Below are 27229 nucleotides of genomic sequence, written 5' to 3' on the forward strand. Positions count from 1 at the left end.
ATTATGTCTACCCAGTTGAAAGTAGGAAATGTTAAATTTGTCTGTGTTCTTTTAAGTATGTCTACCCAGTTGAAAGTAGGATGTAATAAAAGCTGACCTAATGGTTCTTTTTGACTCCTTGACAGGATCAGTTTCATCTTAAAAGTGTCCTCCTTCATAGCTTTGAGGCCCAGGCCTTCCATTGTTACCCAGGTCATCACTTGTGAGTGTGTTACTAGGGCTAGATATGAGCTGCCTTTACTTGCATCAGGGCTTTATAAATGTTAAGAATTGGAAATGGTATATGCTTCATATCTCTAGGGAATCTGGGGGAAGACAGGGGTCTTTGCCTCTCTCAGCTTTTCTCTCATCTTGAAGGACTTTAGCTTTGAGGAACACAGAGATGTGTGTTTTGACACAGACACCCCCACCATAACCCTCTGGATCCAAACATAGCCAGCAGTTAAATGACGACATATTTTGGTAGTAGTTCTTAGGGCAGTCTGTTTCTCCTTGCGCTTTCTTTTCTTGCCTACGTTTTGACCAAACCAGGCTTCACTTCCCAATTTGTCTGACTTATATACTAGGCAGAGTGAATATATCGGCCAAATCCAGTGCAATAGCAAATTGACTTTCGGTTCTGAGATGCTCTAATGAGCATTAGTATGTTTTCTGTCAGCTAGCAAAATGGCACAAAATCCTTTGAACCTGAATATGACCCAGCTCATCTCTGGAGAGAAATAACTTATTTAAAATGTAAATACTCTGACTTTTATTTTTAGTTGTTTACTGCTAAGAAAATGTCTAGAATGATATTATGAAAGTCAGTAGAACAGATTACTGATAAATTTTCTCCCTGTTGTAGCCCCTGGTCAGAAGGATAGGTACATTCTTGCATGTAGTCTCCATTTGGTCCAATAGAGTAAAAGCCATTTGTAAAGCCTTCTACCCATTTGTGTGGGTAGCACATGTCTGAAATGGGAAATAGTCTTCTAGGATTAAATTGGTTAGACCTAATTTTGAATTAAAATTGTTTTAATATGAGACCACTTCCACAATTAAATTGTGCTCAACTTGTCTTTGTAATACTACTACACTGATTTTGCAATTATGAATTTTTTCCTCCAGCAGAATTTTTGGTTTCCAGATTTCTTAATTGGTAGCTGTTGCTTGCTTTTCTCTGGGGCCTTCATTAGTTATGTGTACTGAGCTTTTTTTTGTTTGTTTGTTTAAGATCTGCTCTGGAATTAGGAAGAATTGAGCCATAGGTCATAATATGAAGGTACTCTCGTACAAATAATAGAGTTGTTTATTGGAATTTCATATTACTTAGCTGTCAGATTAATAAGATAGGACATTTAAAATAAAACTTCTAGAGGTGTTTTGAACACTTGGAGTGATTTTATTTTAAAATGTTACTAATGGTAAATACACATTTATAATTTCTTTGAGAGCAAGTGCTTTTTGATTAAAACAACTATCATTTGTATCATTTAGTAAATTTGTATTTAGTACACCACTTATCATTAATGTGTTATTTTAACCGTAGCTGATAAGGCTTTTCGAGATATGAAGGTACTCAAGATGAGTCAGTCTATCATCGTATCTGGAGAATCAGGAGCTGGCAAAACAGAAAATACAAAATTTGTTCTAAGGTGAGGAGTTTTTAGCTAACCTGGAATATTTTGAACAGGTTGATTCTTTTTTATTTTTTATTTTTTGGTAAAAAATATGTAAAATAACACTTACCAGTTTAAGCATTTCTCAATGTACAGTTCAGTAGTATTAAGTATATTAATAGTGTTTTTTCAGCCAATCTCCAGAACTTTTTATCTCACAAAACTGAAATTCTGTGTCTGTTAACTCCATTTTCTCCTGTCTCAGCCCCTGGCAACTATCCTTTTGCTTTCTGCTTCTATAATTTTGACTATTCTAGATACCTCATATAGTAAATCATACAGTAATTGTCTTTCTGTGACTGCTTATCTCACTTAGCATAATATCCTCAAGTTTTATCCATGTTGTATCATGTGTCACAATTTCCTTTTTAAGGCTGAATAATATTCCATTATGTATATATACCACATTTTGTTTACCTATTCATTCATCAGTGGGCACTTTGGTTACTTCCAGATCTTGGCTGTTGGGAATAGTGCTGCTGTGAACATGTTATTAACAAAGAGATACAAATACCTCTTTGGTTGAACAGGTTGACTTTTGTATACTTTTGCATACTTTTTTGTATTTTTAAAATGGTTTTATTTTTAAATTTATTGTTATTATTTTTTTTAGAGAGGGAGAGGTGGGGAGGGGCAAAAGGAGAGAGAATCTTAAGCAGGCTCTACACCCAGCATAGATCCTGATGCAGGGCTTGATCTCACACCCTGAGATCATGACTGGGCTAAAAATCAAGAGTCAGATTAATTGACTAAGCCACCCAGGTGTGCTCCTAAAGATTTTATTTTAAATAAGATCTACATCCACCATGAGACTCGGACTCACAACCCTGAGATCGAGAGTTGCATGCTCTACTGACTGAGCCAGCCACGTGCCTCTTGCAAACTTTATGACATAGTTTGAAATGGTAGGTTCTATCCCTTTTAAAAACAGACACCTTATGTGGTAGCTAAGCCATAGATTATTGAAAACTAGCTCTGACATGCTCTTATGGGGATCCTAAAGGAGACCCATGCTGGTTACGCAAAGGGAAATCTAGAAATGATCCTTCAAAATTCAACCTTTACATCCTCTTCTCAGTATTCCTGCTATTAGTGTGGTTGAAATCATTTTTTTTTTACCTTAAGCTTATGACAGCTTTTTTATTTCTATCTCCCCATAACCCTCTTCTCAGTGTATCCCCTTTGTTGCTATCAAATTAAACTCTACACATTGTTTAGAATCATTGCATTACAAATATGGAAGGAACCATAGAACTCATTAGTTTAGTTCCTACAGTTTATATACTTAAGGATGTTAAATCTAGTGTCGAAGCTACTGCTAGGACCAGTGCATTCTGAATTCTCACCAGTGTTATTCCCACTGTATTAGTCTTTTTTTTTTTTTATGATAGTCACAGAGAGAGAGAGAGAGAGAGAGGCAGAGACATAGGCAGAGGGGGAAGCAGGCTCCGTGCACCGGGAGCCTGACGTGGGATTCGATCCCGGGTCTCCAGGATCGCGCCCTGGGCCAAAGGCAGGCGCTAAACCGCTGTGCCACCCAGGGATCCCCTTTATTACAGTCTTAATCAAGTAATTGCTGCTGGGTCCTTTCTTGAAAATTTGCTATTTTTTAATGCAGATGTATACTATTCCGTTATTTGTATGAAATAATTTAGAAGTTTGTTATTATCTATTATGTATATACAATTTTGGTTAAATGAGTGCTTCCTAATACTCCAGAAATTCTAAGTGATTCAGTGTCTTTTTCTTTTGTATGTAAGAGTCATATGGTGAGTCTGTGGTTTATATACATCTTTAAAAATGAATAACTTAGAAACTGTAAACTTATAATACACACTTAAATTGTAAGTCAAAGATTACTTTTTGTTTTGAAATGTTCCAGGAAAATAGTTGTTCCATCATGTTTAATCTTTGGCTAAAACAACACAAAGAGTGGTAACTTCCTTATTGTTCAGTGGCAGATTATTTGTTCTAACCATAAAGATTGAATTAATACCCTATCACAGAAGACTTTGGAATCTTAGGTAGAAGATACATATTCCTGAGTGAAATGTGTGGCATATTTAAAACCAAATAGTTGGTTAAAGTCAGAGTATTTCCAAAAACAGTTTTTAAAATAATGCTGATTTAGCTGTTCAAGGTAATCCAAATAGAATTTTAAATGTTTAAAAAACTGTAATGGTCACCTGAGGGGCTCAGTTGGTTAAGCATCCAGCTCTTGATTTCAGCTCAGGGTTGTGAGATCGAACCCCAAGTCAGGCTCCTCACTGAGCATGGAGCCTGCTTAAGATTCTCTTTGCCACTTGGCATCAGGCTCCATGCTCAACAGGGAGTCTGCTTGAGGATTCTTTCTCTTCCTTTCCCTCTGTCCCTCCCCTGCTTACATTTTCTCTTTTTCTCTCCCTCAAATAAATAAATCTCAAAAAAATATATAAATTTGTAAATTTTAAATGAATAGTTTCAGTGATGATCCAGGTTTAAATTTTACATGTATTAAATAATATTAAAGTTATAACTATAATGTGTACAATATTATTGTCATGTAAATTTTTTATCCTATATTTTAAACAGATATCTGACTGAATCCTATGGAACAGGTCAAGATATTGATGATAGAATTGTTGAAGGTATTGTTAATTTTTAAAATTATTATTTTTTTATTGTTAGATACATACTGAAATTAACTTATGAGAATCCTCTAAGTGATCTGGAATGCTCTCCCAGAGATCCAGAAGACTCTTCCATCTCCTACAGATCTTTATTCAGATATAACGTCTGAGTTTTTTAAATGTCTATTGTTTTTCCTCTCACTCCATGTTAAGTGCTAAGAGGGTAGCGATTTTTATATATTACAATCTCCTGGAATAGTGTCTGATACATGAGATATGCCCCTAAATTTCTCTAGGATGAATGAAAGAAATATAGGAAGCATTCTGGACTCTTATTTGCTTTATTGACCTTGTTTTTTGTAAAGGAGAGAGGAAGAGGGTTCTTTGGAATTAAAATGCTTTTTTGGGGAAATTTTAATGAATTAGTACAATTAGAAGGCAGGAGTCTGTAAATTGATTTCCTTAAAGTCAATGCTTGCATACCCCTTAGAAAGTTTTCTCATACCCCATCTGGATACTGCTGGTCTAGTCAGCCACCATGGTTGAATCTATACCACTCTCCTGCATCGTAGATTCCTCTCTGGTCTCCCCACTTATATTCTTGTTTACCTGTAATTTGTTCTCTGTGTGGTAGTTGTGATGATCTCTTTTGCTTTCAGTCTTTTAATGGCTTCATATTGCTCTCAAGAGAAAGCTGAAAATCTGTAACATCGCTAACAATGCTACTTGTGGTCTGGCCTTTGCCTCCTCTTTCTAATTGAGTCATTGTTCTTTTGAATCCTTATACATTAGTCATGTCAGTCTCCTTCTAGTTTTTTTGAGATGTTTTAAGCTTATGTGGATACTCTTTTTCCTTCTTTCTTCCTCATTTTCCAGTATGAGGCACTCAGTAAGGATTTTAATAATGATGATGAAATTAACATATGTGAGATGTATTATGCATTGTCTGATTTGCTGGAAATCTGTTCTTAATTTAAATCCCTACAGAACGAGGTAGGTACTATTTTATGCCTACTTTAGAGATTAAAAACTGAGGTAAAAAGACTTTAAGTGGCTTGCTGAAGAGTGTATAGCTCATCAACTGTGGAAGTGGAGTATAATTAACTCAGGCATCTTAGCTATGTGCTATACTAAGAGCATATTTTAACACTCATACTATTGTAAAGAAAAATTTCATTTAAACAAAAAATTCATTAAGGGCCTTTTGTGTGTCTGTATTTTGCTAAATCATAACTAGCAAATACTATGTTCATTTTTCACAATTATGTGAAATATACATGTAGATGAACATAAAAACTCTAATAAACATTTTTAAAATTTACATCAATAAAGTTTTTTGTGTTTCTTGATTAAATAATTTTATAGATTTACTTACATTTCTCACTATGGTATTGTAACACACCCAGGTATGAAGATCTCTTAAGAAATGCTTTATTCACAGTAAAGTACCTGACTTTAATGAAGAAATCACCCTTTAAAATTGAATAAGTAAATTAAAAAGAACAAATTATGGGTTAATTCAATAGAATACTAATTAGTATTCTGATTTGTTTACTTGAGGTGCAAACTCGCTTGCGAACTGGCTATAAACCTGGGTTCTTCTGAGGGAATGTGGTGTGTATATATGTAGTGTGCTATGGTTGAGAAAAGTTGGAAACTATTATTCCAAATGTTTCCACAGCTCCTTACTGGAGGATGGTAGATGTTAACTAGCAGAAAATAGAATTATCATTTGATGCTGTCTTTAATTGAAGATTGGTTGTTGGTTTTAGAATGAGTATATCAGTAGCATGACTGTAATTTTCTGATAGACTGTTATACTAATTTTGGATATTTTACTTAACATATTAAGTATTTTGGCAAAAAAGTAGTAGATTGATAAGGAGTTGGGGAGACTTGTAATTGAGTCCCCCTTTAGCCAGTACCAGTCATGTGGCTTTCCACAAGTCAGTTGACTTTATTGGGCCTCAGTTTTCTTGCCCATCTGAAAGGTTAGGTATACATGCAAACATTTCTTTCAGTTTTAATATTTTCTTACATTTTTTGGGAAGTGAAATAACTGGAGAGTGATTTTTAAAAGGGTTTGGATACTTGTTAAGCTTTCTACTGTGTATAGAACAAGAGAGATGAACTTTAAATGATTTCATAAGAAAAATTCTAGTAATAAACATTGGGAAGCAATTTATGAGGTTGCAGATGGAGAATATGTAAGATTGGCACTAACCTTGGATGTTTGTAGTAGAGACTGGTGAGTATAAGAATAGATTTTTTTTAAAAAAAGATTTTATTTATTCATGAAAGAGACAGACGGAGACATAGGCAGAGGGAGAAGCAGGCTCCCTGTGGGGAGCCTGGTGTGGAACTTGATCCCCGGGCCCCAAGATCATGACCTGAGTCAAAGGCAGATGCTCAACCACTGAGCCACCCAGGTGCCCCAAGAATAGACTCTTAATAGGGGTGCCTGGGTGGCTTAGTTGGTTGTGATTAACTCTTGATCTCAGCTTGGGTCTTAATCTCAGGCTCATGAGTTCAAGCCCTGCATTGGGCTCCATATTGGGTATAGAGCCTACATAAGAACAAAACAACAGTAGACTCTAATAAACCTTTTTCAGTCATGTAGTATGTTTAAGTGATTATAAGATTAAAAAAATTAAAATTTTACATTTGTTCATTGGGAGTTTTATTTACATTTAAAAATATTTTTATTAAGTTATTTTAATTCCACTATAATTAACATACAGTATTATATTAGTTTCAGGTGTACAATATAGTGATTCAGTAATTTTGTACATCATTACTCAGTGCTCATCATAAGTGTACTCTTAATCCCCTTCACCTATTTTACTTCTCTCTCCTATCTACCTCCCCTCTGATATGGTTTATTTTATTTTATTTTATTTCCTATTTATTTTATTTCTTATTTATTTATTTATTTATTTATTTATTTATTTATTTATTTACTTACTTACTTATAGCTGGGTACAGTATACTTTATTGATGGTACATGACAAGGTAGGGCTCCCCAAGCCCCTTCCCTTCCTGGGTCTGGGATGTAAACTGGAGGTCAGGAGATTCTCAGTGTGTTGGGGGATTAAGTTGGGACAGGGACTCCCCAGCAGCTGAGGGCCTCTCTCTTACTCTTGTTCTTGCTGGGGCTGGTGGTCCAGGAGGCTCTTACTCCTTGGAGGCCATGTGGACCATGAGGTCCACCACCTGGTTGCTGTAGAATTGATTGTCATACTAGGAAATGAGCTTGGTGAAGTGGTCATTGAGGGCAATGCCAGCCCCGGTGTTGAAGGTGGAAGAGTGGCTGTCACTGTTGAAGTCACAGGAGACAACCTGGTCCTCAGTGTAGCCCAGGATGCCCTTGAGGGGGCCCTCCAATGCCTGCTTCACCACCTTCTTGATGTCATCACATTTGGCAGCTTTCTCCAGGGGGCATGTCAGATTCACAGCTGACACGTTGGGGGTGGAGACATGGAAGGCCATGCCACTGAGCTTCCCATTCAGCTCAGGGATGACCTTGCCCACAGCCTTGGCGGCGCCAGTGGAAGCAGGGATGATGTTCTGGGCAGCCCCTTGGCTGTCACACCACAGCTTCCCAGAGGGGCCGTCCACGGTGTTCTGGGTGGCAGTGATGGCATGGACGGTGGTCATGAGGCCCTCCACGATGCCGAAGTAGTCATGGATGACGTTGGCCAGAGGAGCCAAGCAGTTGGTGGTGCAGGAGGCATTGCTGACAATCTTGAGGAAGTTGTCCTACTTCTTGTGGTTCACGCCCATCACAAATGTGGGGGCATCAGCAGAAGGAGCAGAGATGATGACCCTCTTGGCCCCGCCCTTCAAGTGAGCCCCAGCCTTTTCCATGGTGGTGAAGACTCTAGTGGGCTCCACAACATACTCAGCACCAGCATCACCCCATTTGATGTTGATGGGATCTCACTCCTGGAAGATGGAGATGGACTTCCCATTGATGACAAGTTTCCCACTCTCAGCCTTGACTGTGCCGTGGAATTTGTCGTAGGTAGAATCATACTGGAACATGTACACCATGTAGTTGAGGTCAATGAAGGGGTCCTTGATGGCGACAATATCCACTTTGCCAGAGTTAAAAGCAGCCCTGGTGATCAGGTGCCCAATATGGCCAAATCTGTTCACTCTGACCTTTACCATCATGTCTCGGGGACGCAGCTAGCATTGCACCAGAAGATGTGGCTGTCTGTGGAACGGGGAGGAGCAGAGAGCCTGATATGGTTTATTTTAAATGAGTACCCTCAATTAAAGTTTCTATTTTTTTCAATAAGAACATTTTTTATTTTTCATTTATTTTAAAGATTTTATTATTCACGAGAGACAGGGAGAGAGGCAGAGATGCAGGCAGAGGGAGAAGCAGGCTCCATGCAGAATCCCGATGTGGGACTCGATCCCGGGACTCCAGGATCATGCTCTGGGTCGAAGGCAGGTGCCAAACCACTGAGCCACCCAGGCGTCCCAAGAACATTTTTTATTAAAGCATACATCAGGATACATGGTTCTAAAAGATATACATAAAACATTCTATCCAAGAAAAATAGAATACACATTTTCCTTAGGTACAAACAGAAGAATTCCCAGAAGAATCTAAATCACATAGAAAGAGACATGACAAATATTACAAATTTAAGAGGACTGAAATTATACCAAGTATATTCTCTAACCACAGTGGTGCAAAACTAACAATAAAAAAATTAACAATAAAACAAAGCTGGAAAATCTACAATGTAAATATCATATATTTAATACATAAATATTAAGCAGTACACTATTGCACAAACAGTAGACCAAATAAGAAATCAAATGGTAAATCAAAGTATGTCTCAAAACAAAAGAAAAAGAAAGCATAATATTCCAAAATCTGTGGGATGTAGCAAAAGCAGATGTTAGAGTGAAATTTATGCTATAAATTCTTGTATTAAGAGAAAAAGTTCAAATGAAGAACATTACACCACAAGGACCTAGAAAAAGAAGAAACTTAGCTGAAATGCTGAAATTTAGTAGAGGAAGGAAACAACAAAGAAAAATCCGAAATAATATAGAGACGATAAACAATAACATAACATTGAAAGTAATGACCAGTTTTTCCAAAAAAATAAAGTTGGTAGTGCTTTAACTGCATTAGGAAAAAAAGGAGAAGACTTGAAAACCAAAATGAGAAATGGAAAAGAAAATAATATGAGATAACCACAGAAATACATAGTGTGGTAACAGATTACTGTAAACAGTGATAGACTAACAGATATCTGAGGAAAAAAAAAACAGATAATTCCTAAAAATGTACAAGTTACTACAATTGAATCATGAATCTTGAATCCAAAAAATAGGACATCTTCTTAGATCAATAATAAGAATGAATATTGAGTTAGGAATCAAAAATCTCCTGGCACAGAAAAGCCCAAGACCACATTGGCTTTATTGGTAAATTCTACCAAAACATTAAAAAAAATTAGTGACAGTCTTTATCAAAATCTGACAAATAATGGAATAGAGCACATTCAAAATCATTCCATGAGGCCAGTACCCTCTTGTCACCAAAGCAGGATAAAAACAATACAAGAAGAAAAAAGTCTAGTTTGAAGGATGCCTGGGTGGCTCAGTCATTTAAGAGTCTGCCTTCAGCTCAGGTCATGATCCCAGGGTCCTGGGATCAAGCCCTGAGTCTGGCTTCCTGCTCAGCAGAGAGCCTGCTCAGCAGAGAGCCCTCTTCCTTTGCCCCTGCCCCTGCTTGTACTCTCTCTCTCTCTCTTTCAAATAAATAAATCTTAAAAAAAAAAAAGTCTAGTTTGTTCAGTGTAAGTATTGCTTCTCTTTCTTTTAGTGTCCATTTGTGTGTTAAATGTTTCTCCACCTCTTCACTTTCAATCTGTAGGTGTCTTTGAGTTTAAAATGAGTCTCTTGTAGGCTGGGATTCTAAAAACTATTGTTCTGAGGATCTTTTTTAGTCATTCTGTAAACTAATATGTTAGGTTTTGTTGAATGTACATGGAAAAATGTTAAATCTGGAGGTTTTATTAATATATAAAATATTTTAGGAAAGTAAGTCAACTAATAACTTCTGACTCGTATTTTGTTCACCAGGGGTTTACTGTTCTCTAATCACTATTCCTTTATGGCTGATGTACTTGTGAAAACATTATAATTTTTAGGGAGTAATTTTTAAAGTTGACTTCTAAATTTTGTAACCTAATGACTTTTTAAAATTTAGTCTTTTCCATATCATTTACATATGGTAAAGGAATAGTAGTTTGGAATAAGTTTCCACATTTGGGTAGGGCAATACTCATAATTTACATAATTTGAGTAATTTTCCCATCTTCTGTACTTTAATAGGACCCGAATATAATGGTAGTCAATAAATATTTGAGAGATTTGACATTATCTGTGAATTCCTTCATGGTAATATTTATGAAAATATTTTTTCTATCTCTATTAATAAGGAAACATACTATACATATTGTTTCATAATTTTCCTTCATACTATTTGTTGATGAAATATTTTTATTTCTTTTTCAATAGCTAACCCTCTTTTAGAAGCCTTTGGAAATGCAAAGACTGTTCGGAACAATAATAGCAGTAGATTTGGAAAATTCGTAGAAATACATTTCAATGAAAAGGTAAGTGAGAGTGAGTTTGGGGATGTTTGGGAAGTGTTTGTGAAAAACACAAGGGTCTTGAGATGCCTGGGTCGCTTAGTTGATTAAGTGTCAACTCTTGATCTGGGTTCACATCTTGATCTCAAGGTCATGTGTTCAAATGTTGAGTTGGGTTCCTACCTGGGCATGGAGCCTACTTCAAAAAAGAAAGAAAAACACAAGGGTCTTGTTAGAATTGGTGCTGTACTTGAACTTATGGTAAATCCATTTGAGTTTTTCTCTGTTACTTTAGTTAACTGGGAGAATATATGTATTTAGTATAACCTTTGTAAATATTGTAAGCTTACATTTATTTAGTTATCTGCTATTTTCCTTGATAAATATTACAACCTTTTTGATATAGACAAATGTTTATTAGAAAATTAATTCAGCATTGGGTAGGGTATGCTTTCAGACCTTAAATACAAACATGTATTTTCTCTGTTTTGTTTTTCAGAGTTCAGTTGTTGGAGGATTTGTTTCACATTATCTTCTAGAGAAATCTAGAATCTGTGTTCAAGGCAAAGAGGAAAGGAATTATCATATCTTTTATAGGTTGTGTGCTGGTGCTTCTGAAGATATTAGGGAAAAACTTCATTTGAGCTCCCCAGATCATTTTCGGGTAGGTTGGATGAAAAGAAATTATATACAGTTTTTGCAAATTGAATTGCTTTCAATTCTAAAACTTATTTTGATGGATTCTGATACCTAGTTGTATGTAACTTAGGTTAAATCCATGTAACGTGATAGAACATAGGTTTCTATTGAGATTTACTGCTAAATTTATAACACTATATGAGGAGATATATAATGGGAAAGAAAAAGGGATAGATGGGAAACCACTTATCAATTTAAACTCCTTAAGAAATTTATAATCTGTAATGCTGGCTTTTTTTTTTTTTTGTAATGCTGGCTTTAAAGTTATTTTTGACTTATTTGTTAAAAAAAGTTTTCACCTCTGAATTAATAATGGACCCATGATTGTCTTCCTTAATTCAACGGTAAATATTTATTGCTTGCCCATTGGGTACCAGGCATTGTGCATGGGTGAAAAAGATGAACAGTTCCTGCTCATGAGCAACTTAGAATCTGGTGGGAAATACATACACACACACAGATGCACAAACACATATAGTCTGACTGATAGGTTGAATGATTAGAGAGAGATATACATAGAATGCTGGGGATTTTGGAAAAACTTCAAGGAACAACCGATGTTTGATTAGAATCCTGAATGATTTTCAAGTGTTAACTAGAGGAAGAAGTAAACACTTGAATACTAAAGAGTATTCTTAGTAGATGGAAAAAGATGAACAAAGACAAGAAACAGCTAATAGAGTAAGGCAGGAAGTGGTGGTAGTGGGGCTAGAAAGTTTGGTCTTACTTCTGTAGTTAATAAGGAGCTATTGAAGGGATTTAAGTAGAAAGTTGGATATCAGGTCTATATTTACCTCTGGCTTTAAAATGGAAGGTGTCTTTAAGCGGGTAAGGTAGGAAATGGATAGAAAATGCAACTATGGGTAAACTGGTTGGAAACCTGTGGCTATAGTAGAAGTAAATTACTTAGTGCTTGAATTTGGTTACTGAGGATGGGATGTCCAAAATACTAGGAGATAAAATTGATAGAACTTGGAGACAGAGTATTGTTAGGGAAGAGTAGTTTGGAATAATTTTCCAAATTTGAGTAGGATAACTAGGTGGGTGTAAATACCATACTAGGGCCAGATGGAAGATTTGTGGCATATAGGATGAGTTTAGTTTTGGAATCTACAGATCATTTTAGGGGAGAGGATTAGAAGACATTTGAGGGGGGATCCCTGGGTGGTGCAGCGGTTTGGCGCCTGCCTTTGGCCCAGGGCGCGATCCTGGAAACCCGGGATCGAATCCCACGTCGGGCTCCCGGTGCATGGAGCCTGCTTCTCCCTCTGCCCCTCTCTCTCTCTCTCTCTCTCTCTCTCTCTCTCTCTCTCTCCCTGTGTGACTATCATAAATAAAAAAAAAAAAAAAAAGACATTTGAGGGCAGCCCGGGTGGCTCAGCGGTTTAGCACCACCTTCAGTCCAGGGCATGATCCCGGAGACCCGGGATCGAGTCCCACGTCAGGCTCCCTGCATGTAGCCTGCTTCTCCCTCTGCCTGTGTCTCTGCCTCTCTCTCTCTCTGTGTGTCTCTCAGGAATAAATAAATAAAATCTTTAAAAAAATCATTTAAAAAAGAAGACAGTTGAGTTGGGTATACTAAGCTGAAGATTATTTTTTTGTGCTGTAGTGATACGTTTGGGAGATGTCAGTACTCTGGTAATAGTTAAAAGTGTGACAATGAGTAGATGAGATTGTCCAGAGAGATCGTGTAATATTGAAAAGCACGTGTCAGGACCCAGACTCTGGAATTTGAAGAATATGAGTGTTGAAGAGTTGCCCAAGAAAGAAAGCACAGGTGGAATTGTGTGAGAAGTACAAGGAAAATCAGGAGTGCCAAGAATCACAAGCCAGTTCAAGAATTTCAAGAAGTGGGGGGGGAGGGGCAAGATGGCGGAAGAGCAGGGTCCCCAAGTCACCTGTCCCCACCAAATTACCTAGATAACCTTCAAACCATCCTGAAAATCTACGAATTCGGCCTGAGATGTAAAGGGAGACCAGCTGGAATGCTACAGTGAGAAGAGTTCGCGCTTCTATCAGGTAGGAAGACGGGGAAAAAGAAATAAAGGAACAAAAGGCCTCCGAGGGGGAGGGGCCCACGAGGAGCCGGGCTGACGCCGGGGCGAGTGTCCCCAGGACAGGAGAGCCCCGTCCCGGAGGAGCAGGAGCTGCACCAACCTTCCCGGACGGGCGGAAAGGGGCTTGCAGGGAGCTGGGGCAGGACCCAGGAGGGCGGGGATCCCCTCGGGCTCCCGGGACACTAACAGACACCTGCGAGCGCAGGAGAGTGCGCCGAGCTCCCTAAGGGCTGCAGCGCGCACGGCGGGACCGACCGGAGCAGTTCGGAGGGGCTCGGGAGCGGCTCCAGGGAGGGAGCTGCAGGGCGGGAGCGCGAATCCCACAGCGCAGGCCCCGGAGCACAGGGCGCCGGGACACAGCCCAGGATCCGGCCTCCCCCGGGACAGGCAGAGGCCGGGAGGGCCCAGGACAGCGAGGACGCTCCTGCCCCGAGCTGAGCAGATCAGCGGCCCCGCCCCGGAGCCTCCAGGCCCTGCGGACGGAGAACCGAGAGCCCCGAGCCCTGTAGTTCCTGCGGAGGCTGAATCCAGGCTTCCAGAGTTGCCATAGCAACTGCGGCTGTTCCTCCTGGGGCCCCACGGGGTAAACAACCCCCGCTGAGCCCGGCAGCAGGCAGGGGCAGAGCAGCTCCCCCAAGTGCTAACACCTGAAAATCAGCACAGCAGGCCCCTCCCCCAGAAGACCAGCTGGACGGACCAGTGATACTCCCCCGTGTTCCAATACAACTTGTTTTTGGCCACTCTGCACTGAGCAAAATGACTAGAAGGAAAACCTCACCTCAAAAGAAAGAATCAGAAACAGTCCACTCTCCCACAGAGTTACAAAATCTGGATTACAATTCAATGTCAGAAAGCCAATTCAGAAGCACTATTCTACAGCTACTGGTGGCTCTAGAAAAAAGCATTAAGGACTCACGAGACTTCATGACTGCAGAATTTAGATCCAATCAGGCAGAAATTAAAAATCAGTTGAATGAGATGCAATCCAAACTAGAAGTCCTAACGACGAGGGTTAACGAGGTGGAAGAACGAGTGAGTGACATAGAAGACAAGTTAATGGCAAAGAGGGAAACTGAGGAAAAAAGAGACAATCAATTAAGGGACCATGAAGACAGATTAAGGGAAATAAATGACAACCTAAGGAAGAAAAACCTACGCTTAATTGGGGTTCCCGAGGGCGCCGAAAGGGCCAGAGGGCCAGAATATGTATTTGAACAAATCCTAGCTGAAAACTTTCCCAATCTGGGAAGGGAAACAGGCATTCAGATCCAGGAAATAGAGAGATCCCCCCCTAAAATCAATAAAAACCGTTCAACACCTTGACATCTAATAGTGAAGCTTGCAAATTCCAAAGATAAAGAGAAGATCCTTAAAGCAGCAAGAGACAAGAAGTCCCTGACTTTCATGGGGAGGAATATTAGGGTAACAGCAGACCTCTCCACAGAGACCTGGCAGGCCAGAAAGGGCTGGCAGGATATATTCAGGGTCCTAAATGAGAAGAACATGCAACCAAGAATACTTTATCCAGCAAGGCTCTCATTCAAAATGGAAGGAGAGATAAAGAGCTTCCAAGACAGGCAGGAACTGAAAGAATATGTGACCTCCAAACCAGCTCTGCAAGAAATTTTAAGGGGGACTCTTAAAACTCCCCTTTAAGAAGAAGTTCAGTGGAACAATCCACAAAAACAAGGACTAAATAGATATCATGATGACACTAAATTCATATCTGTCAATAGTAACTCTGAATGTGAATGGGCTTAATGACCCCATCAAAGGCGCAGGGTTTCAGACTGGATAAAAAAGCAGGACCTATCTATTTGCTGTCTACAAGAGACTCATTTTAGACAGAAGGACACCTACAACCTGAAAATAAAAGGTTGGAGAACCATTTACCATTCAAATGGTTCTCAAAATATATCCTAAAAACTATAGAACACTTCTGAAAGAAATTGAGGAAGACACAAAGAGATGGAAAAATATTCCATGCTCATGGATTGGCAGAATTAATATTGTGAAAATGTCAATGTTACCCAGGGCAATTTACACATATAATGCAATCCCTATCAAAATACCATGGACTTTCTTCAGAGACTTAGAACAAATTATTTTAAGATTTGTGTGGAATCAGAAAAGACCCCAAACAGCCAGGGGAATTTTAAAAAAAGAAAACCATATCTGGGGGCATCACAATGCCAGATTTCAGGTTGTACTACAAAGCTGTGTTCATCAAGACAGTGTGGTACTGGCACAAAAACAGACACATAGATCAATGGAACAGAACAGAGAACCCAGAAGTGGACCCTGAACTTTATGGTCAACTAATATACGATAAAGGAGGAAAGACGATCCACTGGAAGAAAGACACTCTCTTCAATAAATGGTGCTGGGAAAATTGGACATCCACATGCAGAAGAATGAAACTGGACCACTCTCTTGCACCATACACAAAGATAAACTCAAAATAGATGAAAGATCTAAATGTGAGACAAGATTCCATCAAAATCCCAGAGAAGAACTCAGGCAACACCCTTTTTGAACTTGGCCACAGTAACCGGAGAAGGACAAACAGTGTATGTTCTCATTCATTTGGGGAATATGAATAATAGTGAAAGGGAATATAAGGGAAGGGAGGAGAAATGTGTGAGAAAGATCAGAAAGGGAGACAGAACATAAAGACTTCTAACTCTGGGAAATGAACTAGGGGTGGTGGAGGGGGAGGAGGGCGGGGGGTGGGGGTGAATGGGTGACGGGCACTGAGGGGTACACTTGACGGGATGAGCACTGGGTGTTATTCTGTATGTTGGTAAATTGAACACCAATAAAATTAATTTATAAAATTAAAACAAAAAAAAAAGAATTTCAAGAAGTGGTGACTGGGGATGGTTAGCATCGTTTATAAATTTGCAGCTAAGAAACACTGTCCCTGTGAGGAATACGTGGGAATTACGGGAATGGGTAAGGAATGCAGCTTGAGTAAAGTTCTCCAGGTGATTCTGATAATCATCTTTGGGCAGGAATCCTCCTCGTGAGAATCATGGCACATATATTTAATTATTGTTCTCTGTGTGTGTTTGTAATTTGGCTTTTTTTTTAAAGATTTTATTTATTTATCAATGAGGGACAGAGAGAGAGAGAGAGAGGCACAGAGACACAGGCAGAGGGAGAAACAGGCTCCATGCAGGGAACCTGATGTGGGACTTGATCCCGGGACTCCAGGATGATGCCCTGGGCCAAACACAGGCGCTAAACTGCTGAGCCACCCAGGGATCCCTGTAATTTGGCTTTTATTGCTACTTCAGTCAGTTCTTTTAATATGTATTTGGAAAATTTAAAATTTCTGTGTTAAAATGCTTTATAACTGCATCTGTTTATATCCGTCTACAATGTCTCACCTTCTCTAGAACTCATCAAATTAATTGGAATTTTTAGTTGCCCACATTATCTTCATGAAAGTAGAAGAGGTATTTCTCTACAATGATTTTTAGAAAAGAAGCATAAGTTAAAATGAATCATATAAAATTTAATGATGATGTGGCTTTGTTGGCACTGAGTTAGTGATAAAGTAATGCAACTATCCTTGTCTTAATTTAGCATTTCTTTTTGTTTGGAGCCTTGGGAGCATATATTTTGTGTGTTTTACAGTGTATAACCTTTCCTGGCACAATGGCAGGCATCCAAGAAAGGCAGCTACTGAACGTGTTTTTTTTTGTTTTATTAAGATTTCATTTATTTTTCACGAGAGACACAGAGAGACAGAGAGGCAGAGACACAGGCAGAGGGAGAAGCAGGCTCCATGCAGGGAGCCTGATGTGTGGGACTCGATCCCAAGTCTCCAAGATCAGACCCTGGGCTGAAGGCGGTGCTAAACCGCTGAGCCACCCAGTCTGTCCTATTGAAATTCTTTATTAGGTCAGAAAGTTTCCTGCCTCTGTAGTGTGAACTGGGAGGCATGATTTCCTCTCTGCATAGGAAGGACACTAGAAGTACAGTATGTTCACCCAAATACATCTGCAGTCTTGCTTTCATGCATGCATACCTCTATGTACTTTCCCTTAAATGATTCTGCCTTAAAGTGATTTGAAATTGTGTTGGTAATTTCATCAGGTTTTTCTGTAATTTAGTCAGGGGCTCCAGTTATAACTCATAGGTAAGGTCATAAAGACAAAGAATTTCAGAATAGTGTTGAACACTTCCAAAAATACTATCCAAAATAGTATGTAAAGAATTGTAGATATACCTGTGTTTGGAAATATTTCTATTAACTACTCATGTATTTTAGAAAATAAAATAAAAGGTTTAAAAGATTGTATTATTCAAATACTCAAATATTTTTGCATATGTTTTATGGAAGCATTTGTTGTAGTTATGCAAAGATCCTTAAGAGAAATAAAGCTTGGATAGAATGAAATGGATTCAAGAATAGTTTTTTCTAGTTACAGAAAAGTTGGACAAAACAGGTAGTAGGTTTTTATATTAAATTTAGCTATTCAAAAGCCAAATAGTCAATAAAACAATTGGGGTTGGGGGGATAAAACCCTTCATAGCAAAGAAAACATTTGTTTTGACTCTATGCAATTAAGCTACTATTCTCTCACTAAAATAAGAGTTCTTTTTTGAAATAGTTGAAATTGCTTACGAATATTTTCTTACCTCTTCTATTTTGTTCCTAAAGATTCTAAGGTAGAAAGAATAGCTCATTGTATATCACTTTTTTTCATTGTAGATCATTTTCTGGTTTTATCTGTATCTTAATATTTCATTATAATGGAGGGACACAGATAAATGTATTGATCATCTAAAATATTAATTTATCCCCAAATCATTAAAAATGTAGTATACATTTTTTCACAGTATCTGTGTGATATATGTTTAATCTTGAAATTCATGACCATGGTATAGTGGAATCATAGTGACCTGATTTAAGGAATACTGAGATGTTTAAAAACATTTTCCATCTTGTTTCTTGTGTACTTCTTTCCTGACTACCCCCACTCCCCAAATGTGGGTAGAAAATCTCTTTGAGATTAATAAATTGTTTTCTTCTCAACTACTTCCCTTGTTCTATGTTTTAAAAGTGCTTAGTCTTTAGTGGGCTTCTGGGCAGCAAAGTAAATCATTGAGATTAAAGTTGAAATTGTTATTTGAATACCTATGAAGGTTCATAAAGCAAGTATTATAATTCACGTATGGTCAGTGTTAACTATCAGTAAATATGAAAGGCATGTTTTGAAGAACTGATTTTAAAAATCAGAAATTAAGAAACTCAGGGATATTATTCTGTTATTCAGCATTAAAAATATTACTTGAAATATTAAACCACAATGTGTGAGTTCTTATTTGACACTCTACATATTTAGTAAGAAGGTGATTTTCATTATTATTTGTAGTACTTATCTTATGAACTATATTTTTAAGAAGATATTTGATATTGAGATTTAAAATTTCTGCCTTTTAAAAATAGGAAAGTTTTATGGTATTGGTTTTTATGTTAGTTAATTTAAAATCTACTTTCAGGAATCCGGATTTTCAATATTCTTGGTTTGATTAGTAGAAGTAAAATGTTTATAATATATAGAAGTATCAGTTGTAATTGAGAGATTAAATGATATTCAAGTTATATTTAAAAATTCTTTTTGGTTACCACTGTTTGATAAGTTGTGTTTTCTTTTGTGCTATTTTCCTGTAGATCATATTTGTTATATTTATATATCTTTTTCCTAGTACTTAAACCGAGGCTGCACTAGATACTTTGCTAACAAAGAAACTGACAAACAGATTTTACAGAACCGAAAAACTCCTGAGGTATAGTAGATTATTTTTTTAATTAAAATCTTTAATACAAAAAAAATACTGAAAGATATATTTTTTTTATTTTGGAGCCCAAATAATATTTCATACTTTTTGACTTATACTTTAAAAAGAAGTGCTCATCCAAGTCTCTCTCACAGTGTAGTATTTTATGCCTCTGTTGATATCTATCTGTAAAAGCCACAAGTTTTGATTCTTCTTGCTTAGGCCTCAATGCACTGCTCTCTTCCTGTTCTTTTTCCCCCATGTGAGGCTATTAAAATTGCCTAAGAATTATCCTTTGCTAACATTTCTGAAACTTACTCTTACATGACCCACTTGGGATTAAGTATAAAATGTGTCCTTTATAACTTATTTTCCACTTTAAGACTTAGCTCTGAAGTAGACATTAAATAGTGTAAGCATTCTTGTGAACTGATGCTCATGTGTTGTTGTATTTCTGTTTAAAACATTATATTTCTGTAATATACAGAAATATGGAAAGTTTTACATATAGGTCTTACTAAGTTATATTTGTAAGGGTAATTAGGTATTATTGTACTATTATTTTAAAAACATCAGATCCTTATTCTAAAAATCTATAACTTTTATAAATTTTAATATGTAATGTTCAAGTAATAGTATTAAGTTGTATCTACTGAAGGAGGTTAAATTATGAAATACTGAGTCAGGATTAATGATAGGGACTAGTTCATTTTGTCTTTGTTAATTTTATTTAAAGATTTATATTGAGTATTGTACAGTCTTTATTATGCTCGCCTTTTAATGTGTGAATCAGATGCTTTTGACTCCTTTCAAATGGTGAGATGAATTATGTCTCTAATATGTTCCTAGAAAAGAACAGAAAGCAAATAAAAATTCCCATTATTTTGAATTCTCAGCCAATTGAATAGTTAATTTTTAAGTTGACATTTATCATTTTATTTTTATTTATTTTTTAAAGATTTTATTTATTTGAGAGAGAGTGAGAGAGTGCATGTGTATAGAGTAGAGGGAGGGGAGAGAGAAAGAAAAAAAATCTTAAGCAGACTCCCTGCAGAGCACAGAGCCTGACGTGGGACTCAGTCTCACAACCCTGACGTCGTGACCTGAACCGAAATCAAGAGTCAGATGCTCAACCAACTGAGCTATCCAGGTGCCCTGATATTTATTATTTTAGACATAAATGTCTGAATTATAAATTGTAAACTTTAGTTTATATGACATTCATGGTTGCACTTTAAGAAGTAGCTTCAGTATTTATTATGGTATCTTTGTCATGATAACCTTTATTTTTATAATACATTGTCAGAATATAGAAATTGTATTTCTTCCTCTAAGGTAATGGAAACATTACCTAGTAGGATAGTGCAGATGTCCTCAAGGAAAAAGACATATATCTAAATTTGATCTTTGACATGGGAAAAACTAAGTAAAAAGGGAAGAAAACTGGATTTTACTCTCCAAAGAGTAACATGTACTTTTTGTATTCTGCTGAGAATAAAATGTGCTCTTTGCCATTCTAGAATCAGCATACTTTGTGAGCTATTCATATTACTGAGTGTATATATAAAATTATATGTGAATAATGGATTAATATGTTTAAATTACTTTTTATGTCTTCTTTATCAGGAGGATGAGGTGATCATTTTGACTAATTAGAATCCTTTGCCTAATTCCATTTGAGTGTCTAAGCTGTGTGTAATTTTTAGGAGAATGCAGTATTTTTAGTCTGCCATAATAGCAATATATTCTTAACATTTGATTAGAAAGTTTTCAAATGAAGTAACCATTCATTTACAAGACTAAAAATTCTGCATGTTCAGTGTTTTCTGTTAATTTTGGCTGCATGTGATCTTCTCCTTTGCTTCTTTTAAGAATAAAATTTCTTTATCTAGACATTTTCCAGAAATTTCACCCAGGCATAATTAAACATTTTAAAGAATTTTGTGGAAGATAATCACAACTTTAGCTGGGAAGCAATTGGCAATTGGGAGGAAAAAAAATCTCTTTTTTGGGGCTTTAATGGCCAGTTAATTTAATGGACAGTTAATTCTGATGCTGTTACCTAATGTTTAATTTTACCTATTCATTATCAAGTTCTGGAAAATTCCTAGTCCAATATTTCTGTGTCCAGTAACCTTTATTTTTCTCCTTCTAAGGTTTCTGCAGGCCTAACTTCCTTAATCCTTTTTCTGAGCTTTTTAATAGGTTCTAACAAATGAATACTTCAGATGTAAATTCTTTTAGGAGAGAAAACAAATTTTCTCTTTATTTTTTCTGAAATGTGAATCATTGCATAAATTCTTAGAGTAAGCACAATGCTTACTAATACACTTTACCTCATATACGTTTATACAGGAAGATTTAAAAAACAATTTTCTGGCCATGAAATTTGGGATTAATTTGTCCATTATTTATTACTACTGAATATTCATATAATTGATGGCAGTTAACCTAAAGGAGTATGATGCTAAACGTTAGTTTTGAATTTTTATTATAGTTTTTAACCTTAGCTCTTTTTGACCTGTGGATTCATGTTGATTCCTTTCAACCACTTATATTTCTTTCTTTTTCACTCAATTTATATTTTTATCTAGCATTATAATGCATTAGTATTAAAATTGTGATTTAATTGGAAAACATCTCATTCAATTTTTGACTGATTTTTATTGAGGTAATTGTAGAGTCACAGTTGGAAGAAGTAATACAGAAAGATCCTGTGTATATTTTGCTCAGTCATTTAGTTTTTGAATTGTTAGAATAGTAAAGCTTTCCCATTGACGTATTTTATTTTTGCATGTCATATAGTGCATTAATAGTCCTTGCAGAGTGGTTTTAATGTAAATAATGATAAAGAGCAATTAATTGAGGTCTTCTTGTTTTGTAGTATCTTAAGGCAGGTTCCTTGAAAGATCCTCTGTTAGATGACCATGGAGATTTTATTAGAATGTGCACAGCCATGAAAAAGATTGGTTTGGATGATGAAGAAAAGCTTGATCTGTTCCGGGTAGTAGCTGGTGTTCTGCATCTTGGAAATATTGATTTTGAGGAAGCCGGCAACACTTCAGGTTCGTTTGTGGTGGTTTTGTTTTATTTTTATTTATTTTTATTTTTTTAAAGATTTCATTTATGTATTCATGAGAGACAGAGAGAGAGAGAGAGAGAGAGAGAGAGAGAGAGAGAGAGAGAAGAGAGGCAGAGACAAAGGCAGAGGGAGAAGCAGGCTCCATGCAGGGAGCCCGACGTGGGACTCGATCCCGGGTCTTCAGGATCAGGCCTTGGGCTGAAGGCGGCACTAAACCGCTGAGCCACCTGGTTGTTTTGTTTTAAAGAGGAATATAATTAGAAGTTCTGTCATTTTTTTGTCATACGTAAATTTAATCTGTGTGCAGGTTTTGAAAACCCTGAAATTTCTAGAATGTATTGTGTTACATGGTGCATCTTGGAAATGAAGGATGCTGCATTATTAGTCACTATGAGCTCTCTTTTGAACAAATCAGTAATACTGTTGGGGAATAATTCATTTTATGAGGCATAAGTGATTATCCTTATGATTATCCATGTGATTATCCGGGTCACATTTATTTAAAATTTTCAACTTTTACAGTATGTACACAGAATAATTCTCTACTGTCTATTAAGGTATTTTGACATTTTTCTGGTTTATTGGTATAAACTTGGATCAGTTAATTAGGGCAGTTGAATATGTACAAGCTCATATGCTTTATTATTTGGAAAAAATAGGTTCTAGTTTATGCACATTGAAAAGAACATTTAATGCTTGCATGATAGTAACTTTTATATAATCTTAAGTTTGATCCATGAATTACAGGGGTTGGAAAACTGTAGCCCTTGGCCAAATTTGACCAGCTGCCTGTTTTGTAAATAATGTATTGTTGGAACGAAGCCACACCCATTTATTTATGTCTATCTGTGCCAGCTTTTGTGCTACAGCAGCAGAGTTTAGTAGCTGTGACAGAAACCATATGGCCAGCAAAACTTAAAAACCTGACACTTAAGAGAAAAAGAACGTTGACTCCTGCATAAATACATTATTAAAATATTTTATAACACGAATGAGTTAAAAAATCGAAAGCACCATTTAATATAGTAGTCAATAGCAGGGGTCTAGTGTTAGATCCCAGAAGCTCTCTGACCCTTGTTTTTTTCATTTGTAAAATAATGAGGAAACAGTCCATGAGAAGTGCTTTTAAAGGATAGTGCCTAGCAATAGTATATATGTATGCATATAAGGAAGGAGCACAAGAGGAAGAAAAAAAGAACATTTAAAAAATATCTGCTGCGTGCAAGACTCCTTACAACAGTGTTTCATCATAAACAATATAATCTAAACTTTATAAAGATAATGAGGTAGGGGATATTATCTGCATTTTATGGAAGTGGAACCTGTACAGAAGTAATACATTTACTAATGAAGTTATAGATGTGAGAGAGCTGAGTTCTACCCATGACTGACTAACTCAGGTTCTTCTGATCATTGTCCCAAGTTGCCCTCACTGAGCCTCCCTGAGAGTCCTGATCTGTAGATGAGCAGATTGAAATAGACAGACTTACTGACTTTCAGATTTAGTATCCTGTGATTCCATAAAGTCAGTTACATCAGATGCAGCACAGTGTAGTGTTTAAGAGTACATGCTCTTGAGCCAGAGTATTTATCACCAGCGTATTACCTGCTTGTGTGGTATTGGGCCATGAACTTAACCTCTCTGTGTCCCTAGTTTCCTGGGGATAATAATATTTTTTGCCTCATGTTATATAGAGGAATAAATGGATTAAATATTAAATGATGTCAGTACTTATGTCCAGCACTTAATAATCACTGTGTTTTTAATGAATAAGTAAAATAAAAATACAGATTAATTCTAGTTGTGGATGTAAAAAGCAAAATCAAACATGTTCTTAGTGTGCATTAAAGTTTTAGTTTTTTTGAGGGATTTAAAATTCTTATTTTGAAAATTAGAATACATCTCATTTGTTAATGTAGTATTGTTATACTAAGGGAGTAAATGGGAGTTCCAAGTAACACAAAAAAGTTTAGATTAAGGCACAGTTTGGAAATATTGTTAGAAGTGATAGTTGGTATTTTCACACCTCATTTATTACCCTGTGGTAGACTATGCAGATGTATACAGAGGATCATAAATGTGATATGATCCAGTTAGTTGAAAAGCATTTAGACACTCAAAAGGCAAATAGCACATATTTATATTATCTTTTATTTTTCTTCTCAGAAATCCTCTGTTGAAAGGAAGATGAGCAGAAAGCAGAGAGGATTAGAAAGAGGCAACAAATCAAGAAAATTAATAAACTAGGTTATTTTGGGGCCTAGGGTGACTCCGTCAGTTAAGTTTCTGCCTTCTGCTCAGGTCATGATCTCCAGGCCCCAGGACTGAGTCCCATGTGGGCATCCTGCTCAGCGGGGAGTCGGCTTTCTCTGTCTTTCTCCCTCAGCCCCTCCCCACTGCTCATTCTTTTTCTCTCTCAAATAAATAAATAAAATCTTTAAAAAATAAAATAGGTTATTTTTATTTTAATTAAGGCTTACATTTTATTATTTATCTTTTCTGTGACCCTTCCTGTAGATCCAAATGGTTTCTTACTAGTTAGAATTGTTTTTTCCCCCCAGAGAGCTCAATTTTGGCATGTCCTTGCAGTTTGAAAAAGCTGTGGATATTTATGTAATTATTTTATCAGAAAATTTATTCTCTTATAAATGTTTAGAAGATTCTTATAAAAACTGAAAAGTTTCTACATGATAGCATATGCAAAATATGCCTATTCGGACTTTCCTATGTTTTTAAAATTCTGCAAAACAGAGGTAAATGCTATTTTAACAACAAATTTAAAGAATGTTCAGAGAAGTTCTTTTTTTGGAAGGGGAGTGACATGAAAACCTTTGATTATTTTAGTTTTGCCTTTTTAAACCCTTTAAAATAAATATCTTCTTAGGTTAGCTTGAAAGTGTGTGAGAAACTTTGCAAAACAGTAAAAAAAAAGATGTTTAAATACATTAATGAATTATTGATTAATCAGTTTAGTGAGAGCTATATAATTTAGATAATCTGTGTGTGTATAGAAACTAGAAATCAGTAGTTAGCTTATTTTCCTAGAATTAAAGGTTCAGTATACTTCTAAGTATTCTTGTCCCCTTGTTCTTTTTCTTTGGTAACAGCTTTATTGACGTATAGTTCATAGACTGTTCAGTTCACCCCCTTAAAATAATTCTTTGATTTTTAGTATACTCGAAGTTGTGCACTCATCCCTGAAGTTAGTTTTGAGAACATTTTCATCACTTCAGCATTCACCTCTCCTTCTTTCCCAAATCCCTCAGCCTTAGGCAGCCACTAATCTACTTACTTTATAAATTTGCCTGGTATGGGAATTTCGTAGAAATAGAATCATACAATATGTGGCCTTTTGTGACTGGCTTCTTTCTCTAGCATAATGTTTTCATGGTTCATCCCTGTAGCTTCCTCAGTACTTCGTCTCTTTTTATTGTTGAGTAATGTTCCATTCTGTAGATATATCACTTTTTTTATATATATATCACATTTTTTATCCATTTGCCATTTGATGAACATTTGGGTTGTTACTACCTTGGGCTATTATGAATGATACTGCTGTAAACATTCTTCCATTTTTTTTTGGTTTTTTTTTTAATGGGCGTATGTTTTTTACTTCTCTTGAGTATATGCCTAAGAGTGGAATTGCTGTCATATGGTAACTCTATGTTTAACCTTCTGAAGAACTGTCAGATTGTTTTTCAGGGTAGCTGTATTCATTTCACATTCTTATCAACACTGTATGAGGATTCCTGTTCCTCCACGTCCTCACTGATGCTGTCTGCAGGATTATAGCCATAGTAGTATGTGTGAAGTGTTTTACTTCATTGTGGCTTTTGTGTTTTTCTGAAGGCCCATGAGTTTGAACATTTTTTCATGTCTTTATTGACCGTTTGTATTTCTTTTTTGGAAAAATGTCTGTTCAAATCCCTTGCCCATTAATTGGTTTGCCTTTTTGTTGTCAAATTTAAAAAAATATGTATTCTAAATACAGGTTCCTTATCAGGTATATAATTTGCAAATATTGTCTTTCAGTCTGTGGCTTGTCTTTTAAGTTTTTGGGTAGTGTTCTCTGAAACACAGAAGTTTTTCATTTTGATGAAATCTAATATTTTCTTGTGTTGCTTGTGCTCTTGGTACCATATCTAGGAAACAACTGCTCTGAGATCATGAGGATTTATGTCTGTGTATTCTTCTAAGACTTCCCTAGTTATAGATAATAATTTAGGTCTTTGATTATTTTTTAGCTAATTTTTATTTATGATGTAAAGCAGGGATCTAGCCTCATTCTTTTGCATGAGGATATCTGGTTGTCTCAGTGCCATTTGCTGAAAAAACACTTTTTTTCCCCAAATGAGTTATCCTGACAACCCCTTGTTCTTATGGAATCTCATGGTTTGTTTCTCCTGAGACCAGTCTATTAATTAGTTTACTTATTTTTCATGGTAAACTTACTTTTTTTACTATGATTTTCACACATTTTTTGTAGTTTTGAAATTAGATTTGAGTTGAATTATTTATAAACATTAAACCTTAAAAAGTAAAATGTTCACTTTTAAAATATTAGTAGTAATAATACAAATAATAATAGTTAACCTTTATATAGTGCTTACTATGTACCAGGTACTGTTTCAAGAACTTCACCTATATTACCTCATTAATCTCAGTAACAGCCTTATCAGGTAAGGTTAAGTACCGTTATTATCC

The 27229-nt window shown here is 36.4% G+C and overlaps 1 protein-coding gene and 1 pseudogene across 6 annotated transcripts in view; one reads left to right on the forward strand and one right to left on the reverse strand.

The window, feature by feature from the left end:
* Window positions 1-27229, forward strand: part of MYO6 (myosin VI) — a 145642-nt gene that overhangs the window by 66356 nt on the left and 52057 nt on the right. For all 6 annotated transcript variants that reach the window (XR_008665034.1, XR_008665035.1, XM_055329647.1 and 3 more), the window contains exons 6-11: window positions 1529-1634; window positions 4230-4285; window positions 10820-10917; window positions 11393-11557; window positions 19371-19451; window positions 22327-22507. Coding sequence is in view for 4 of the 6 variants with exons in the window: in XM_055329647.1 (XP_055185622.1) it covers window positions 1529-1634; window positions 4230-4285; window positions 10820-10917; window positions 11393-11557; window positions 19371-19451; window positions 22327-22507 (687 nt within the window). In the remaining 2 variants the exon portion in view is untranslated. The remainder of the gene's footprint in view (window positions 1-1528; window positions 1635-4229; window positions 4286-10819; window positions 10918-11392; window positions 11558-19370; window positions 19452-22326; window positions 22508-27229) is intronic.
* On the reverse strand, window positions 7442-8440 carry LOC129512443 (glyceraldehyde-3-phosphate dehydrogenase-like; annotated as a pseudogene).

Source organism: Nyctereutes procyonoides, unplaced genomic scaffold (assembly GCF_905146905.1).
Source record: "Nyctereutes procyonoides isolate TBG_1078 unplaced genomic scaffold, NYPRO_anot_genome, whole genome shotgun sequence".
In the NCBI taxonomy this organism is placed as follows: domain Eukaryota; kingdom Metazoa; phylum Chordata; class Mammalia; order Carnivora; family Canidae; genus Nyctereutes; species Nyctereutes procyonoides.